Source organism: Betta splendens, chromosome 17, assembly GCF_900634795.4.
Source record: "Betta splendens chromosome 17, fBetSpl5.4, whole genome shotgun sequence".
Lineage (NCBI taxonomy): Eukaryota > Metazoa > Chordata > Actinopteri > Anabantiformes > Osphronemidae > Betta > Betta splendens.
The window spans coordinates 8,348,295-8,363,761 of NC_040897.2; the positions used below are offsets into that span (position 1 = coordinate 8,348,295).

General features: G+C 49.0%; 3 protein-coding genes and 1 long non-coding RNA gene across 8 annotated transcripts in view; 2 read left to right on the forward strand and 2 right to left on the reverse strand.

Annotated features, from left to right (window-relative positions):
* vwa5b2 (von Willebrand factor A domain containing 5B2) overlaps positions 1-8,628 on the forward strand; it is an 8,698-nt gene extending 70 nt beyond the window's left edge. Inside the window, exons 1-21 of one of the 4 annotated variants that reach the window (XM_029132498.3) lie at positions 1-69; positions 958-1,167; positions 1,269-1,494; positions 1,581-1,738; positions 1,816-1,947; positions 2,019-2,143; positions 2,218-2,397; positions 2,485-2,595; positions 3,043-3,245; positions 3,666-3,780; positions 3,962-4,147; positions 4,227-4,443; positions 4,522-4,859; positions 4,927-5,149; positions 5,223-5,555; positions 5,647-5,784; positions 5,982-6,098; positions 6,184-6,234; positions 6,654-6,735; positions 6,861-6,984; positions 7,078-8,628. The exon at positions 1-69 is cut by the window's left edge and continues 70 nt beyond it. In XM_029132498.3, the coding sequence (XP_028988331.1) occupies positions 1-69; positions 958-1,167; positions 1,269-1,494; positions 1,581-1,738; positions 1,816-1,947; positions 2,019-2,143; positions 2,218-2,397; positions 2,485-2,595; positions 3,043-3,245; positions 3,666-3,780; positions 3,962-4,147; positions 4,227-4,443; positions 4,522-4,859; positions 4,927-5,149; positions 5,223-5,555; positions 5,647-5,784; positions 5,982-6,098; positions 6,184-6,234; positions 6,654-6,735; positions 6,861-6,984; positions 7,078-7,818 (4,079 nt within the window). In that variant the 3' untranslated portion in view covers positions 7,819-8,628. The remainder of the gene's footprint in view (positions 70-957; positions 1,168-1,268; positions 1,495-1,580; positions 1,739-1,815; positions 1,948-2,018; positions 2,144-2,217; positions 2,398-2,484; positions 2,596-3,042; positions 3,246-3,665; positions 3,781-3,961; positions 4,148-4,226; positions 4,444-4,521; positions 4,860-4,926; positions 5,150-5,222; positions 5,556-5,646; positions 5,785-5,981; positions 6,099-6,183; positions 6,235-6,653; positions 6,736-6,860; positions 6,985-7,077) is intronic. The other 3 variants (XM_029132500.3, XM_055503837.1, XM_055503838.1) reach the window with 3 other exon arrangements.
* On the reverse strand, positions 32-3,779 carry LOC114844851 (uncharacterized). Its single transcript, XR_003783773.3, has 4 exons — positions 3,658-3,779; positions 3,106-3,254; positions 972-1,151; positions 32-300 (listed from the first exon to the last, which is right to left on the reverse strand). It is a non-coding gene; the product is annotated as an uncharacterized LOC114844851 (long non-coding RNA).
* Positions 8,629-8,691: 63 nt separating the features above from the next.
* Positions 8,692-11,489, reverse strand: alg3 (ALG3 alpha-1,3- mannosyltransferase). Its single transcript, XM_029132503.3, has 9 exons — positions 11,309-11,489; positions 10,737-10,836; positions 10,505-10,652; positions 10,221-10,381; positions 9,965-10,085; positions 9,662-9,867; positions 9,432-9,508; positions 9,141-9,285; positions 8,692-9,062 (listed from the first exon to the last, which is right to left on the reverse strand). The coding sequence occupies exons 1-9, from the start codon at positions 11,487-11,489 to the stop codon at positions 8,882-8,884; spliced, it is 1,320 nt and encodes a 439-aa protein (XP_028988336.1). The 3' UTR covers positions 8,692-8,881.
* Positions 11,490-11,516: 27 nt separating this feature from the next.
* mul1a (mitochondrial E3 ubiquitin protein ligase 1a) lies at positions 11,517-14,206 on the forward strand. Of its 2 annotated transcripts, none has more exons than XM_029132507.3 (6): positions 11,517-11,644; positions 12,072-12,213; positions 12,445-12,532; positions 12,621-12,741; positions 12,875-13,106; positions 13,210-14,206. In XM_029132507.3, the coding sequence occupies exons 2-6, from the start codon at positions 12,097-12,099 to the stop codon at positions 13,705-13,707; spliced, it is 1,056 nt and encodes a 351-aa protein (XP_028988340.1). In that variant the 5' UTR covers positions 11,517-11,644; positions 12,072-12,096; the 3' UTR covers positions 13,708-14,206. The 2 variants fall into 2 exon arrangements, with proteins under 2 accessions (XP_028988340.1, XP_028988339.1); XM_029132506.3 differs by lacking the exon at positions 11,517-11,644 and adding an exon at positions 11,791-11,968.
* The last annotated feature ends 1,261 nt before the right edge of the window (positions 14,207-15,467 follow it).

Below are 15,467 nucleotides of genomic sequence, written 5' to 3' on the forward strand. Positions count from 1 at the left end.
CCAACGGCTGCTCCCTGGGCATCACCGCGCGTCTCACCTACGCCAATGCTGATGTGGAGTCTGTGGAAGGTCAGTGGTGAGAGGAAGAAAAGCCCAATGGGTCCACATTGCTTAATCTTCAGCTCCGCATTATCTGATGGGAGCTTCTGAATTAGTATCGGTGACTCTGTGGCCTCGACAGCACCTCTCACTTGTGGAGTGCCTCAGGGCTCCATCCTTGGGCCTCTTCATTTTTCATTGTACTGTACATGCTGCCCACGTGCAAAACTCTCCCTGTGAGTCTTGGTTCTCTGTCAAAATCTGAAAAAAGCTATAGTTACTAACCAGGGCGATAAAATGGAGCTGGACTTTAGTCTGGAACCACGTATTAAAGCAGTCATCAAAACCAGCTTTTTCAGACTATTGTAATGCATTTAATTTTGGGATCAACCAGTCTTTATTGTTTCATGTGCAGCTCATCAAAATGCTGCATCTCGTCTTGGTTCCACAAAAGTATGATCACATTTCCCCCAATATTAGCTTCTTCTGGCTGCCAGTGCATTCACGCATCATTTAAAAAAAAATATTTCTTGATAAGCATTTTAATGGCCTTGCTTCACAGTATCTATCCAACCTGTTCATAAGAGAGGCCAAAGAATTTCCTGTTTTCCTTCTTAAAACACATTTCTTTTCTTTGGCTTTTAACACAGTTTAGAAGTTGACCTTTTATTGCGATTGCTTGTTTTACTGTTATAACCTATTATTGTATTTTAAATGTTTTATTGCATTCATGTTTGGGTGTGTCTGTGTACTACACTTTGGCTAACCTTGTTATTTTAAAGGGCTTTATGAATAAACTAGATTGAGATTGGGATAAATAATCCAAACAGTGAGCTGCTGAGGAGGCTTCGTAAATAAGTGACACGTTTTGTTGCAGCCAAAGGTTGAAGTTGTTGTTTTGTGTGGCAAACCACGCAGGCGTGTTTGTGTACCCTTTGGCGGAGAAGGAGGTGATCGTTGACTTCGAGGCTGTGATCGCGGGCCGGCTGCTGGGGGTCCAGATCGAGAGCCGAGGGAAGCTGAAGGACTGCTGCTTGGACTGCTGCCCCGGGTCTGGTCTTGATGGCCACTGTGGTCAGGAGTGGGGCTGCTGTGGGAGCTCCGGACACGACCTGCAATGCACCAACGGTGAGGGGGGGGGGACATGGTTTCTGGGTTGAAAGACTATGAAAAACAACACCCATCAGTTAAACTCAGGATGAAGCTAGCTTATTGCCTGTTTTTTTCAGGGCATCTCATTCTGGATGAAGACCTTGAAAGAACCACCTTCATCGTGGGCACGGGGCTCATTGGGCCCATGGACATCGTGTCCATCATCATAAGCACCACACTGGAACTCCCCACGCTAGAAAACGGCGCCATCCGCATCGTCTACCCCACGTTACTGACTCCCATCGTCAGCAGCCAGATGACTCCTAGCAAGAGCGAAAACGGCGGGAAATCTGAAGAAAGCGGGTATTTATGGAACAGCGATCCACTGTGGGACGGCTCCGCCTTGACCCGTGTCCTCTGAAACCCCTCTCCGTCGCTGTGCTCCCCAGACCCACCAGCTGCTTCGGCGCCGCCTCGGGGAAACCGGACAGAGCCCCCGACTCTGAGCGGCAGTGCGCCCACGCCATCTTCACCAGGCCGGCCGCCAACCTGGCGCCCTACGAGCTCAGCTTCCAGCTGCTGGTCCGAGGGGCCTGCCTGTTAGCGGGTACAGCGCAGCCCGTGGCATCGGCTTAAAAGGCAGCGTGTCTTCTCTGTTTCACCCCTGTGTGAATTGCTTTACAGGGCTGGAGAGTCCGACTCACGCTCTGAGGGCAGATGCAGACCCCAGTGCCCAAAGTGCCTCTGCCACCTACATCACTTTGGCCCAGGAGCACTCGTTTGACCGACACATCGAGATCATCCTGCACCTCAGTGGTGAGCATGCAAGAAGGGGCTCTGGTTCCTCGCGTCGTGTTTGTGTTTGAGTAAAGCGTCTCCGTTCACAGAACCCCACAGCCCGTTGGTCATCCTGGAGCGAGGCCGCCTCTCGTTCAGCCAGTACGAACGGCTGATCGGTTCCCGCCGCGACTTCGCCCGCTGCGCTCGCAAAGACTCCGACCCGGAGCGGAAGGTTGGTGACGGACCCCCCGCGGCGCCTCGGTTCCCCTTTCGTACCTGACGAATGCCGATGCTCCCCTTCGCCAGCAGCTGGAGTTCCTGAGGAAGCGCTACCACAAGGACATCCTCAGCAGCCCCGTGCTGATGCTCAACTTCTGCCCGGACCTGCTGAGCGAACCTCTGGAGCTGCACAAGGCCACCAGGGAACTGGTGTTCCTCGTGGATCGCAGCGGCAGCATGAGCGGAGCCAACATTCATCGCGTGAAGGTGAGACGCACACGGGGCAAAACCACCAAAAACAGGTTCATTCCCAGCTCCACGCGCTGTGATTCCTCTGCCTTCATGTTTGTGTAGGAAGCCATGGTGGTGGCACTGAAGAGCCTCCCTTCCCGCACCCTGCTGAACATCGTGGGCTTCGGGACCACTGTCAAACCCCTCTTCACCTCCAGCAAACTCTGCACTGATGTCAGTTCACGAGACGCGCCGATAATCTGAATTAGTAGTATTTACAGAACTCAGGAAAAGATGATATTCCTGATATGCATATGCATTCTTTCCTGGAAGATGAGGGGCATGCATTTGGAGTGTCTTTTTTTTCTGCTGTCTAATCAGGCAGTACTGTAGCTCCGTTCGCTGGGTTGCCGTAGCAGCAGAGTATCGGGTTCTGTCCCGACCCGGGGCTGCGAGGACAAACACGCTCTTCACCATATGGTGACCTTTCACGCTTGCTTCCTGTCGGCCGTGTTTGCCCACTGTGTGATTTAGGGCAGGTGTAGTGCTGGTGCTAGGTGTATGTTTGCTGTCCACTCTGGGGCGGCCATTGGGGGAAGAGGGGTGGGGGGGCTGGTGCTGCTTGACTGGTGCTGCCGCCCTGATACCTGCTCCGCTGCGCGTGTGTTTGTCTGCACGCAGGCGACTCTGATGCAGGCGTACGACTACGTCCAGCGGATGCGAGCCGACATGCGGGGCACCAACCTGCAGGGGGCGCTGTCCTGGGTCTACCAGCAGCCCGTGCAGCGCTCGTTTCCACGCCAGATCTTCATCGTGACAGACGGCTCCGTCAGCAACGTGGCCAAAGTGCTGGAGCTGGTGCGCCGAAACACGTGCGGCGGCAGGTAGGGAGGCTGCAAACGAGACGTTTAGCAGTTTCATTTCGAAATAAGTGATAATCATAACAGCAGAATGAGGAAAGCGAACGATGAGAACCATGAAGAACTGAAGGCAGTCTTCCTCTGCCCCGCCCAGTAATCCTGTTAAGTGCTCTCCTCTGCAGCAGGAGTCACGCCCCCCCCCCACCGCCCGCCTCCCCCCAGGCCCTTCAGCAATTCACATTTATCCTTCATTAGTATTCTCCTGTTGGAGTCATGCTCGTCATCGTACTCTAGATGTACTTCTGCAACCTAGATACATGTATTCACTCAGGGTGTGTCAGATTTCTATGGGTAATAATTACATTGCGGTACATCCAGATAAGGTGTTTTATTCTCTTATTCTTCTAATATATATTTATAAGAATATATATCTCACCGCTGCAGATGCTTTGGCCTGGGCCTGGGGCCTCGAGCCTGCAGGAGGCTCCTGCAGGGCGTTGTCAAGCTGACAGGAGGGACGACAGAGTTCTTGGATGAAGAGGAGAGGCTCCAGCCCAAGGTCAGCAACTGTGCAGCACTGCCACCTTCTGGACAAAATATGAAATGCAGGGAAATTAAAAAGCTTTTACTTTGAAGAGTTAATGGAAGGAATTGTTCAAAGCAGTTAAAGTAGCTTAGTGGAAACACAGTCTCCTCACAGTTAACATGGAAATCTAAATACATTTCTTAAACCTTCTTAGTTAATAAAGTCCATGAAAAAGGCCTTTGAACCCGTGCTCACTGACGTCCGGGTTGACTGGTACCTGCCAGAACACATGGAGGCGCTTCTTTCACCCAATGAAATTCCTCCAATCTACCCCGGAAACTGCCTCATTGGATACTGCACTCTGTATGATATGACAGCCTTCAAAGTGAAACACGCGGAGGTACGATGTAGCTGAGTACCTTTAAAATGCGCGCGTCATGATGGAGAAGGAAGGCGTCTAATGCGTCCTGTTTCCACAGTCTCAAGGTCAGGGCTATAAAGGTGTCCACCGCGGCTCCGCGGGCTCGGTTTTCGGCCAGTCCAATGACGAGCTGTCGCCTCCTCCTGCCGCTGAGCTAATGCCTGTGGGGACGTGTGCAGATGGCGCCGACTTGGAGGAGGCTCTGAGAGAGATCTCCAGGGAAATCTCCTCGGAGTTCTCCTGTGCCAGAGACACAGACCCCGGCACCAGCCCAGGTGGGTGAAGAAGTCCTGCAGTAACGTAGCGGGCACGTTTTGCTCGCTGTTGGGTAACATGGGCGCTTGTCCATGTAGGTGTGGAGCTGGACTGGTCGGCCGACGTGAGGAGGAGAATCCAGGAGACCTCCTACATCCAGGAGCAGTATATTCTCACCCGCTGCTCGCTCAGCAGTGAGCACAGTCTGCAGACACCGTCCCGCTCGCACGCGCGTGCCCCGTCCAACTCCGACTCTGCCGGTGGCCCGCTTTTGCCCGACCCCAACCCGTCGGACCCGGTCCTGGACACGGGCTCTCTGCCCCAAGGCCTCGAGAAGATGCCTCCTCCAGAGCAGAGGACATCCCTGTCTCGCTGGGCGGACTCCACATGGCAGCAGAGCCTGTCAGCGGAAACTCCCGACAACACAACGAAAAAGGTCTGATTCGTGATCGCACACTTAGCGTTGAAGCGCGCACATACAGCTAACCTGCGTTTGGATCCAGAAAGGGCACCTCGGCGGAAGCGAGGAGTCGCGTAGGAGGCAGAGAGCGCTGGCCCGCTCCACCATGGCGGCCCGCAGCTTCTCGTCTCCCCAGGGGGAGCTGGAGATGCATCGCCTGAGGAGAGCCCTGGAGAGGGTCTCCTTCGACCAGACGCTGGGAGGCAGGCTGGACGAGAGCGACGGGGAGACGAAGCCTCCGTCGCGGAGGAGCCTGACTGACTCCAGTAAGAGCCACAATCAAGACAGACGGGACTCGTCTCCTGTTTCGCCTCTGCTGACTTTCTCCTCCGCCCTCAGATGGACTCCTGTTCCCCGCCTCTCCCATGGACTGGGACGCCTTCGCCGACCCAAACGACCTCTTCGTGGCTGCGCCCCCAGAGGACCCCCCTCCGGGTCAGTGCCGCTCCATCGTCCACGGCCTGCTGGGCGGCAGGCCCGTGTCCTGGGAGGTCACCGTGGACCTCGGGCACCTGTGGACCCCCGAGGGGCAGGAGACGGCAGGGGGTGAGGGCCGCGAAGGGGACAGACGGGGAGGGGAGCCGTGGGCGGAGATCATTCACCAGCTGACCGCTCGCTCGGTGGTGAGGGACTTTGAGAAGACGGCAGAGAAGGAGAGCGACGGTGGGCACGGTGAGAGTCTTCTGGTGGTTTCTCCTGCCTCCTAAAGCACAAGCTGGCTACTGTACGTCTGAGCGCGATGCCGTCACTCGTGGTTCCTCAGGTTCGGCGAAGCGCTACCGCATGAAGGCCATCCAGACCAGCAAGCACTGTAACATCGTCTGCATGTACACGGCCTTCACCACCACTGACAGGAACCCCAACAAAGGTTTGCCAGACAACCTGGATGTCGAAAACACAGGTTTGACACTAACACACACACACACACACACACACACACACACACACACACACACACACACACACACACACACACACACACACACACACACACACACATCGTATCAAGCCTAACAATATTATACAAAGTCTTAACCGAGAGCCTAGGACATTTGAAATCAGCCATCATGCAAATCAGCCTTTCCTCTGTTTGTGCAGCAGTGCATGCTGGGAGCAGGCAGAGTTCGGGCAGCCGCAGGCAGAGGGCCTATTCCGTGGGTCTGGGCAGGCGCCGCACCAGCGGCGACAGCGAGGAGGACGCGTGGAACTCCGCAGGTAGAACACGGCGCAGAGCGCCAGGCGTCGGCCATGTTGTCGCATGTCAGCACTGCAGGTCAACAACGGTCTTTGTATCTCTCAGACAGAGATGACACTCCTGCCTCACCCTGTAGCCTTACATCCTGGGACTCTAGTAAGTACCGCTGTGGGCCTGCTCTAGAGTCAGTATAGCCCCTAGGTTAGTCAGGCCTGAGCGATAGGTCGGCTCCAAACGCAAGGTGAGTCTGAATGCAGGTGAAGCATCCGAGGGGCTCTTCCCTGACTAGGTGACCCTTCCACCTCTGAGCTCTTAAAGGACCTATTCACCCAAATTATTGTGTTATTATTATTATTATTTTTTTATTATTATATTATTTTTAAAATAAACACTCACACTCTTTTATTCAGGATGCAATAGCAACATTTCTGTTAATCTGTTGATTAGAAATTGTGGACTTAAAGTGGACTTTAAATTTGGGTGAACTGAGCCTTTAAGTGCTAATCAGAAACACCACACCACTGATGAGGCAGTACTGTTTCATGCTTTATGCCACACTGATGTCTCTGCTGCAGCCTCGGCAACAGCAGGAGCCGCATGCACTCGTTCACAGAGATCGATAGAGAGCAAGTCAATGGAGAGCTTCTTCGGCACCAGGTGAGTGCTACGTGTGCATACAAGGCGATGCTCATTAAACCACAACTGACTACTCCTGTTATTTTGCCTTCTAAGCTAAATATACTGTATGTCAATGTGAAAAAAAAAATTATAATATATTGCAGGTTGCCGCTGGGCAGGCTCAGATCCTCCATTTCATCAGGGAAGCAGGTTCCTCTCAAGTCTCACTGCTTGTCTGCCGAGACTGAGAAACAGCCCGAAGCTGAATCTCCAGATTATTTGCCTCTGGTGTGCTGTGCAGACTTACTAGACAAAAATAAAAATAAAAAGAAGCAAGCCTGTGAATCCACGTATTAATCCACTTCCACGGCCTCTCCTCAGGTGCGCCTGCAGCTGGCATCCGGAGCTTTTCTTCTGACAGAGCTGTACTCGGAGTGCGTTCAGATCACGCTGGACCGCCTGAAGAGAGCGTCCCCCTACAGCCTCCACCGCCGCAGCCTCAGCCCACCTTTCCGCTGCTCGTCTCCCAGCGCCCCGTCCCTGTCCACCTCTGCCAAGCTCCTGGGCGCCGCCAGCCACCACGTCACCTTCTCTCCATCCTCCTGCTCCCTCATCAACCCAACCGCGCCTCCGTTCCACCACGCGCCGGACGACAATCCCCTGATGCTGGAGCCGAGGCTCCGCAGGAGGCGCCTGTCTGACCGGGTTGACCTCCTCAGCTCCGAGGAGGGCTCCCTGGAGCTGTCTGCCGGCCTTTCTCAGAGCCACGGCCACGGTCAGGCCGACAGCGGCCGCGGGTCCGAGACAGACGTATGCGACGGCTCATCCGCAGACCTGGCTGATGTGCAGGAGAACAGCCACTCCGCTCAGGAGGACCTGGAGGGTTCCAGCTGGGCTACGGCTGTGGCTCTGGCCTGGCTCGAGCACCGCTGTGCCGGCTACTTCATGGAGTGGGAGCTGGTGGCTGCCAAGGCGGACCTCTGGCTGCGCTGTCAGGACCTGCCCGAGGGAGTGGACCTGGCGGGGCTGAAGGGGGCCGCCCGACAGCTGTTCCTGCTGCTTCGCCACTGGGATGAGAACATCAAGCTAAACATGCTGTGTTACAACCCCAATAATATGTAAGACAATGATCTCTGAGGAACCTGAGCCACTCTCACCTATCAGAGAAGCCTTCACATGAAGAAGCGAATCCTGTCATTGATTTACAGGGTAGAGTAATAACATAGTTCACTCTAGTTCATTCTAACAATGTGTTGCACATGATTTGTACTGCTTAGAATGCATTTCTATCTAAGACAACCCTTTACATCACGCTGACCAAGTGGCCTTTTAATATATTTATGCAATCACAAGAATGCCTTGACTACTTTAATGAGCGTTCTGTAGTGTAGTATGACAGTTATTACTTAATAACCTAGTAACTCATTGTCAAATAGAAACTGATTCAATTTTCAGGATGATTAAGTGATAAACTACGAGCGAATACTTTCAATAATGACATTTGTTTGAAACTGAAGTGTGCAAATTGTGGATTGTTGTAATATGTTAAAAATACATGCAAAAAAAAAACAGAGTCTTTTTTTAGTATAAATTTGTCCGAGTCGAGTCCAGACATTTTATTTTCACATTAAATCCACGTTCTTATGTCTCGATGAAAGCAGGGTGCCGTTCTTAACAGAGGGTTGACCAGTTATGTTGGACATTTAGACGACTGACTACAACATTACTCATCTGTGTAAAATGACACAGCCGCTAAAAATATAAAACATAGATGTACTGAAAATACCTCTCATGAAAATATCTATCACGACATGCAGAAATGTCAGAGAAATGATAATAAATGTCAGCTCTTGGTGCCTGTAGAGAAGAAAATAGTTCAAAATTATGGGCAGTGTATTATATCATAATAAATAAAACACCTCTATACAGCAAGACATTTACAATGTCTCCGTGGCACTGACCAGCACTCCCTCTCCTCTCATCTTTTCACCGCACCCACGTGTTACAGTAGCTTCCTTCGCTTTAAGCAGTGAGCTGAGACAAGAAGCTTCAAATGTTCTGCTAATTTAAACGGTGACCTCAGTGACCTCCCTCTCTCACTTGTGTTGCGACGACATAAACGAAGAGGAGGACGGAGGCTGTTTGGCAGCTGTTAAGGCTCAATGTGGCATCCAGCCCGTTGTTTTCAGTGGTGTTTGTCCTTTGCTGCCTTTTGTTCCTGAGTTTGTGCCGGGGCTGAAGACAGAGGTGGGGCCAGCCACAGACAGAGGAGTATGATGAGGTGGCAGACATGAAGGGCAGCTGAGCTGCTGTTGGTAGAGGGGTAAGTGTTCCATGAAAGCTCGATCAGACCCAGGATCAGGACCCTGGACGCAAGGATAAAACTGTGTATCTGCTTGATGCCACATGACATACTGTATCATATCAACTATTTCTTGTCTTACCTGAGTAAGTGGGCCAACTTCTTGACTCCTCCACTCCAGAGCAGGTAAGGCAGGGTGTGGAAATACCACACGTAGAACTGGTAGTGCAAAGAACGACTAAAGCACATACCAACAAAGTTAGAGGTGAAAAGAATGAGCACTATCTGTGGTTGTCTGTTAAGGCTCCATGCAAACTATGAGGAAATGTGATCCTTGCTGCCCAATCATGGGCAGATGTGTTTGACACTTAAAAGTAGATGCAGAGCTGTTCTGTTCTGCACACAGGAATATTTTATTGGAAGTGAAGGATATGATCAGCGCTGTTTTTCTGAGCAAGGTGTCGCCTCTTGCCTGGATCTTTAAGAAGTTCAAAGATGCTTTCTCCTGGTCTGAGGAGAGAGAAAATTATAAGCAGGTTTTCACAGTGCTGCTCATCGTTAACACAAAACAAAATTTGGCACCATTTGAACCCCTGATTTATTGCAGTCCATCTCCAGCTATAATGCCAACAGTGACCTTGGCACAGTTGAAGTCTGTCTCACCTCTTCCAGCGACGGAAAGCAAAGAGCAGCAGGGTGAGCAGGTGGCCAGCCAGCAGGACTAAGTGGAAGTAACGATTCAAGAAGAGCCATTCTGGCAGGAACCGCCAATTCACCGTCCACTTGAACATAAATTGACGACCAAGATCAAAAGCCCGGCTCACGTAACCAACTGGATTCTCCAGGAGGAAAGGAAGAGCCAAAAAAAGCTGTGGTACAGAAATATAAATACAGAGATAATCATTGAAAATCAAGAACAATATATTCATAAATGACGCCTAAAATTTGTTTAAAGAAAATCTTTACCTGTATGCCTGCACACAGAGAAAGCTTTGGAATAGTTCTGATTAGACCAAACTCAGACAGGAGGAGGAAAAGTAGCCCAGGAGCAAAAAGCAGCACATTCATTTTCACAGACACTGCTAAACTGTCAAAAACAAGAAAAAGAGTGGAAGAAGTTCATCATATGGCAAAAATCATCAACACGATTGCGTCAAGACTCCTAAAGAAAGCCATGGCATTTTTACGCATCCTAAGCTTAATGTGAAGATTCCACACTTGCCTGTAAATGCCGCAGCCTAGTGTCCAGTGTCCATCTAGAAAGAGGTTGACAGCTGCAAACAGCAACATCATAGCCACTGGGTCATTAAAAAGACGCAGCACAAAGATGGAATGAATCCGATAAGAAGCACAACACACAAAGAAAAACACATAGGGAGGAACCTGGAAAAAGAAACGAAGAGGGAACTTATACAATTATAAAAGGCATTAATCACAAACACTCCAATTTATTAATATTCTGCATGAAAAACACAATAAATCAGAGCTTCAGTCACACAGACTGACCTTCTTTGTGCGGTTGTAAATTCTGAAGACCAAGAACAGTGTCATGAGGTAGAAAGCAGCAAAAAGGTACTGGCCCAGACGGATGTTCACCCCATGGCTCGTGATGTAGTAGAGAGCTGTGAAGATGTAGACGAATCCAGCCGGGTACCTACAACACCATAGTGTAATCTTATAGATGCACTAAATACAATATTTAACAACCAGTATACAAACATTAGTCTGCAACACTCACACCAAGGGGCCTGTGTCTCCTTTAAGCTGGGTGTAGTCATAGGTGCCATTGATGACACCCTCTACTTCATCCATGTAGGCTTTCCAGTCTATCTCAGTGTCTGCAGATTAAAACATAGATCTGTAATCATGGCTGACAGAAAACGTTTCTTATTAGGGTCTGCTCTGGACGGTATTTTTTAATAAATTTGATGTATTTGATTAAAAAAGATTTGACAACTAAATCAACTTAAAACTTGCAGAAAAGAGAAATATAAAAAGAAAATATAACGTAAGAATTAATCACAACCTTGCTATATTGACTTGAATACTACAACTGAAGCATCTAATAAAGTGGCCAGTGTTTATATCTCAGGTTATCAGTAACGTGTAGTTAATACGCTAAGGAGGTTCACAGCATAAACCAACTCTTTAGCTGCACAGAACCAAACAGCAGCAGCTGGTAAAACCAAGTTGTGCAGAGGCTATGAATCCTCTGACAGGTGGCAGAGGGAAGGTACTGTAGTGGGTATGCTAACGCTAGCTACTGGGGTACCACACTATAGCATGCTAACTAGCCACACAGCTACTCACATGCTACTTTTTGTATGACCCACACATTAATCCCGATCTCCAAGAACCACAAAAGTGAAACGACCAGAAGTGTGTATTCCGTCTTGAACAGGACTAAATGTTTGTCCTGCCACACTGTGTGGAGCTTCCCCCACACTGGGGACGGGGAACCGGGAGACTTCCTCCGGACACCTCCTGCCATGTCAGTGCCTACAAGGCGATGAGGAAGGCGGCTGCAAGGGACATGCGCCGACTTTGCCTACGTCATGTGATGCGACGTAGTAGTCGCCATGTCACGTGACGTAGCCCACAGTCCTCTACCGAACGTTAACTTGTTAGATTTCTTCTCTATGACAGGTAAAACAGATTTTTTTCAAATTAATGATTCATTGTACCTTATAAATAAATGTATGCACACATGTACACTTTGAGTTAATGTTGCTCACGGAGTTTACTAACGTAATGAAAGCATTCAGGTGACGGCTAGTTCTGACCTGGCAACTTTCTTTTTGCTAATCGATGTCAGTACATTGGCCCTTCAGCCCCCGTGAAGGCTTTGTTGTGCTGTGATCGCTGCTTTGACCGCAATTCGAGTGGCATTTTATAGTGGATTCAGGAAAATACAGCCACCTACAATATGTTGTAGATGCGTACAACAGGCACACACTTTGTGTTGTGCAGGTTTTATCATTTCCATTCATTCACTCTTCGCCACGTTTTCCGTTTGTGTGTATGTGTTTATAAGTCTAATGTGTATGTTTTGTTTATGCTGCGTTTGCTGTAGGTCACTGACAGGAGACCCAGTGGGAATGGATGGATTTTGTTTGAAGCTTCTTGAGGCAGTGTGTTTGGGGACCAGCCTTGCCGTCTCTGGTGTCTGCTACTATTTGTACAGGAAGAACCGGAAATCAGTAGACAAACTTGATGTTAGTTACATTCTGTGTCTTTCCTGTTAGTCGTTATTGCGACATGATCCAGGTGGTTGTTAAGTGTAAAACCATGTATTGTACCATTGTATTTTTGCAGGCAGACAAATAATAATCACACTTCTAAAAATATGTTAAGAGACTATTTCTGTGGGCTGGTGTGTGTTACCATTAAACCCAAGGACTGTCTAGTACTCTAAACACAAACAGTCTTTTGCCTTGTGTTGTCAGGATGCTCCACATCTCGTCCTTGACAAACACCTCAAGGACATCTTGAACGTCACTCCAGGAGCCTGTCTACAGTATGTTGTCATTGAAGGTAATTGTTGTTGTTTCCTAATTTAGACATATCTCCTAAGCTTTATAACTGTACCCTCTGTGATGTATGCGTATGTTTGTATATGCAGGTGCAGTGCAGCCAGTGGATCAGTCTCTAACGAGCCCCTTCCAAAAAGAGGCCGTGGGAGTGCTGCAGAAGTTCATGTTGACAGAATACAGGCTGGTGTGGAACAGCCTTTCACGCTCTTGGTAAGAACAGTATCAAGACAGTAACACAACAAAAAATGCATTATCATGCATATTCAATACCCCACATTTTATGTTGACTTGACATTTTATCTGACTAAAAAGTCCCTTTTGTTTACCCCTCTACGTGACGCAGGATTGACAGTCAGCAAGTTGTTCACCAAAGAGTTAACACTGTGCCCTTCGTGTTACTGGGGTCGGATGACACCACAGTCAAAGTGCTGTGCCCTCTGCAGGCCTCCGGATTGCACATGGAGACTACTTACGAGAAGTTTCACCAGGTCAACCATGGCTTTACTGACACTGTACTAGAATATATTGGTGGACAGAAGACTAAAGGGCAACTTGAGACTGAGGAAATGCTTAAGGTCAGTTATTATTGTCATTCATTTCTTAACAATTACATTTCACACACAACCAGTGGAAAAGATTGTACAGAGAGTTTATGTAAATATTCTGTTTCATTTGTAGGTGGGTGCAGCTCTCACTGGTGTGGGAGAGCTGATACTTGACACTGATGGCAGCTTGAGTCTTCGACCTCCTTCGAATGGTTCAGAGTACTTCTTAAGCATCACAGGCTTCGATACCCTGCGAGGAGATCAGGACAGCAGGGCTGGCTGGTGGAGGGTGCTGGCCATCGGCTTCGCGTTAGCCGGGTCACTGGTCCTCCTGTGGGTGGGCCGACGCTACTACTGTCACCTACGGGCGCGCTGGGAGCGAGAGCAGGAAAGGAGAGAGTTCGAGAGACTGCAGGCTGAAGCCTCAAGAACTGGCAGTGCTGAGGCCCATCAAGATGGGGGTCATTTGGAGAACGTGTGCGTGATTTGCCTCAGTCAGCCACGTAACTGTATTCTGTTGGACTGCGGACACGTCTGCTGCTGCTACAGCTGCTACCAGGCCCTCCCCCAGCATCTATGCCCCATTTGTAGACAGAACATCACCAGGGTTGTGCCACTCTACCACACCTAAACACCTGCGAGGCCTGTCACCTCCATCACCACACACACACTACTATTCTGGTACTGGTTTGAATTGCAGCACTTACGCACATTAATGGATGACATCAACTCTTTAGGACAAAAAAGCTATTTATATTGTAAACAAAAAAAGTTAATAAAAAAAAAATGTATAGATTCATACATCAATTACAATAATGAATGAATACTGTTGACTGCTAGGTTGAATTCAGTATTCATTGCCTCAGTGTGTAAGAATATTAGGTTTTTGAAACGACTGTAAATGCTTTAGAGATTTGTTTGTTCTGTGCCTTATTTTGCAAGCTAGTATGACTACTGTTGTCTTTGAGTGGACTGTATGCAGGCATGTAGATTTTTTATCAGTTTACATGCAAGTGTGTGAAACAAACCTCTTTTTACACATTGCGCTTTGTTGTGGTGTAGCTGATGCACCACAGAGTGAATGTAAATGATTCCCATTATAAAATGAATGAATAGTTCTTATTACTGGACGATTCATGCATATCAGATAGCTCTGTGTACCCCAAAAGTCATTCAGTTCATCATCATCTGAACCACAGTTCAGATAAATGCACACAGGTGCGAATGTGTCAGCAGCCATAACCTAAAACGGTATCACTCGCATTATAGCTGCCACATCCCTGAAATGTTGGGAAGGTACAGCAGTTAAACTCTCAAGATGTTGCTTGTTGCCAGCACCTGGTGCCTGAAAAGATTCGGGTGTAGTGAGTCATCGAGCATAGTTGTCTCTAATGGGGACAGAAGAAAATGCAAGATAAATAAAAAGCCGTCTCCTGAGGAGCTAATTTGCATGAAGATGGAGCGGCTTTGGGGGGTGCTGATGGTGAAAAGAGGGGCACCGGGCCTGAAACAGGTGGTGGACACATGATACTATAAATCTTTCTTGAGGGTCAAAAGGGGTCTCTGTAGGAAATTCTTTAAGTGCTCTCACAGCAGCTGTAATTCGCAAGAGGGAGGACTGCTGCTAACCTCTAACGCCGTGGCAGCAAAAAAAGTGGTGTCTGACTTTGTTTGATCCACTTTTACAAAACCTGAGAGGGTCACAAACAAAGAGACTAAATGATTTTCTGTGAGGGACAATTTAAAAGAAGGTTCAACAGATACACAGTAGATCAGATGCACAGCGCTGGCGTCCGTCACAGTTACTTCTCCTGCCACTAGGTGTCCCTCTTCCTTTACTGCTGCACTGATGTCCATGAGGAAGGACGCTGACCCCAGTGGATACTTTCCAAGTCACATGCATTTATCGTGCTGTGAGATCCTGTTTAATCCGTCCTGATAGCTGACAAACAATTTAGATGGTGTGATTATTCTCTAATTGGCTGTGCTTCATGGGTGTAGATCCTAGTTTGAGATGATGTAGGTGGAAGTTCATTCTCTGACTAATCTTGAATGCGATTTGCCCATTGGACCACTCACGTCTATTACATTATCCTTTAATGTTCTCACTTCTGATAGATTGCACTGTACTAACTTTTAGTGACTTTTCAACCCGCACCTCCATTCGATGCGCCAGTTCTGCAGCGAACGTTCGGCTATATCTTTGAAATCCAGACCCGACAGCAGCTCCCGTGCTCGCGTGGCTGACAGTGAGGGGTCTCTTTTAACTTCGGCAGCCAGGCATGAGCAGACACTCCAGCAGACAGCGGGGGAAAGGTAGAGATGCAGCATCTCAGGAGAGAGAGCCGTCACAGCGTGCTCCGGTCCCTGATGCCAATTACCGCTGTCACC

What these genes read in the sequence shown, in the direction of transcription:
- mul1a (XM_029132506.3), top strand. Translation starts at nt 11,934, where the DNA reads ATGCGTACAACAGGCACACACTTTGTGTTGTGCAG. An exon ending in AATCAGTAGACAAACTTGAT is followed by an intron (nt 12,214 to 12,444) that starts GTTAGTTACATT and finishes TTGTGTTGTCAG; the next exon opens with GATGCTCCACATCTCGTCCT. An exon ending in ACAGTATGTTGTCATTGAAG is followed by an intron (nt 12,533 to 12,620) that starts GTAATTGTTGTT and finishes TTGTATATGCAG; the next exon opens with GTGCAGTGCAGCCAGTGGAT.
- alg3 (XM_029132503.3), bottom strand. Translation starts at nt 11,489, where the DNA reads ATGGCAGGAGGTGTCCGGAGGAAGTCTCCCGGTTCCCCGTCCCCAGTG. An exon ending in CTCTGTGTGCAGGCATACAG is followed by an intron (nt 9,868 to 9,964) that starts GTAAAGATTTTC and finishes TCTGTACCACAG; the next exon opens with CTTTTTTTGGCTCTTCCTTT. An exon ending in TCAGAAAAACAGCGCTGATC is followed by an intron (nt 9,286 to 9,431) that starts ATATCCTTCACT and finishes ACAGACAACCAC; the next exon opens with AGATAGTGCTCATTCTTTTC.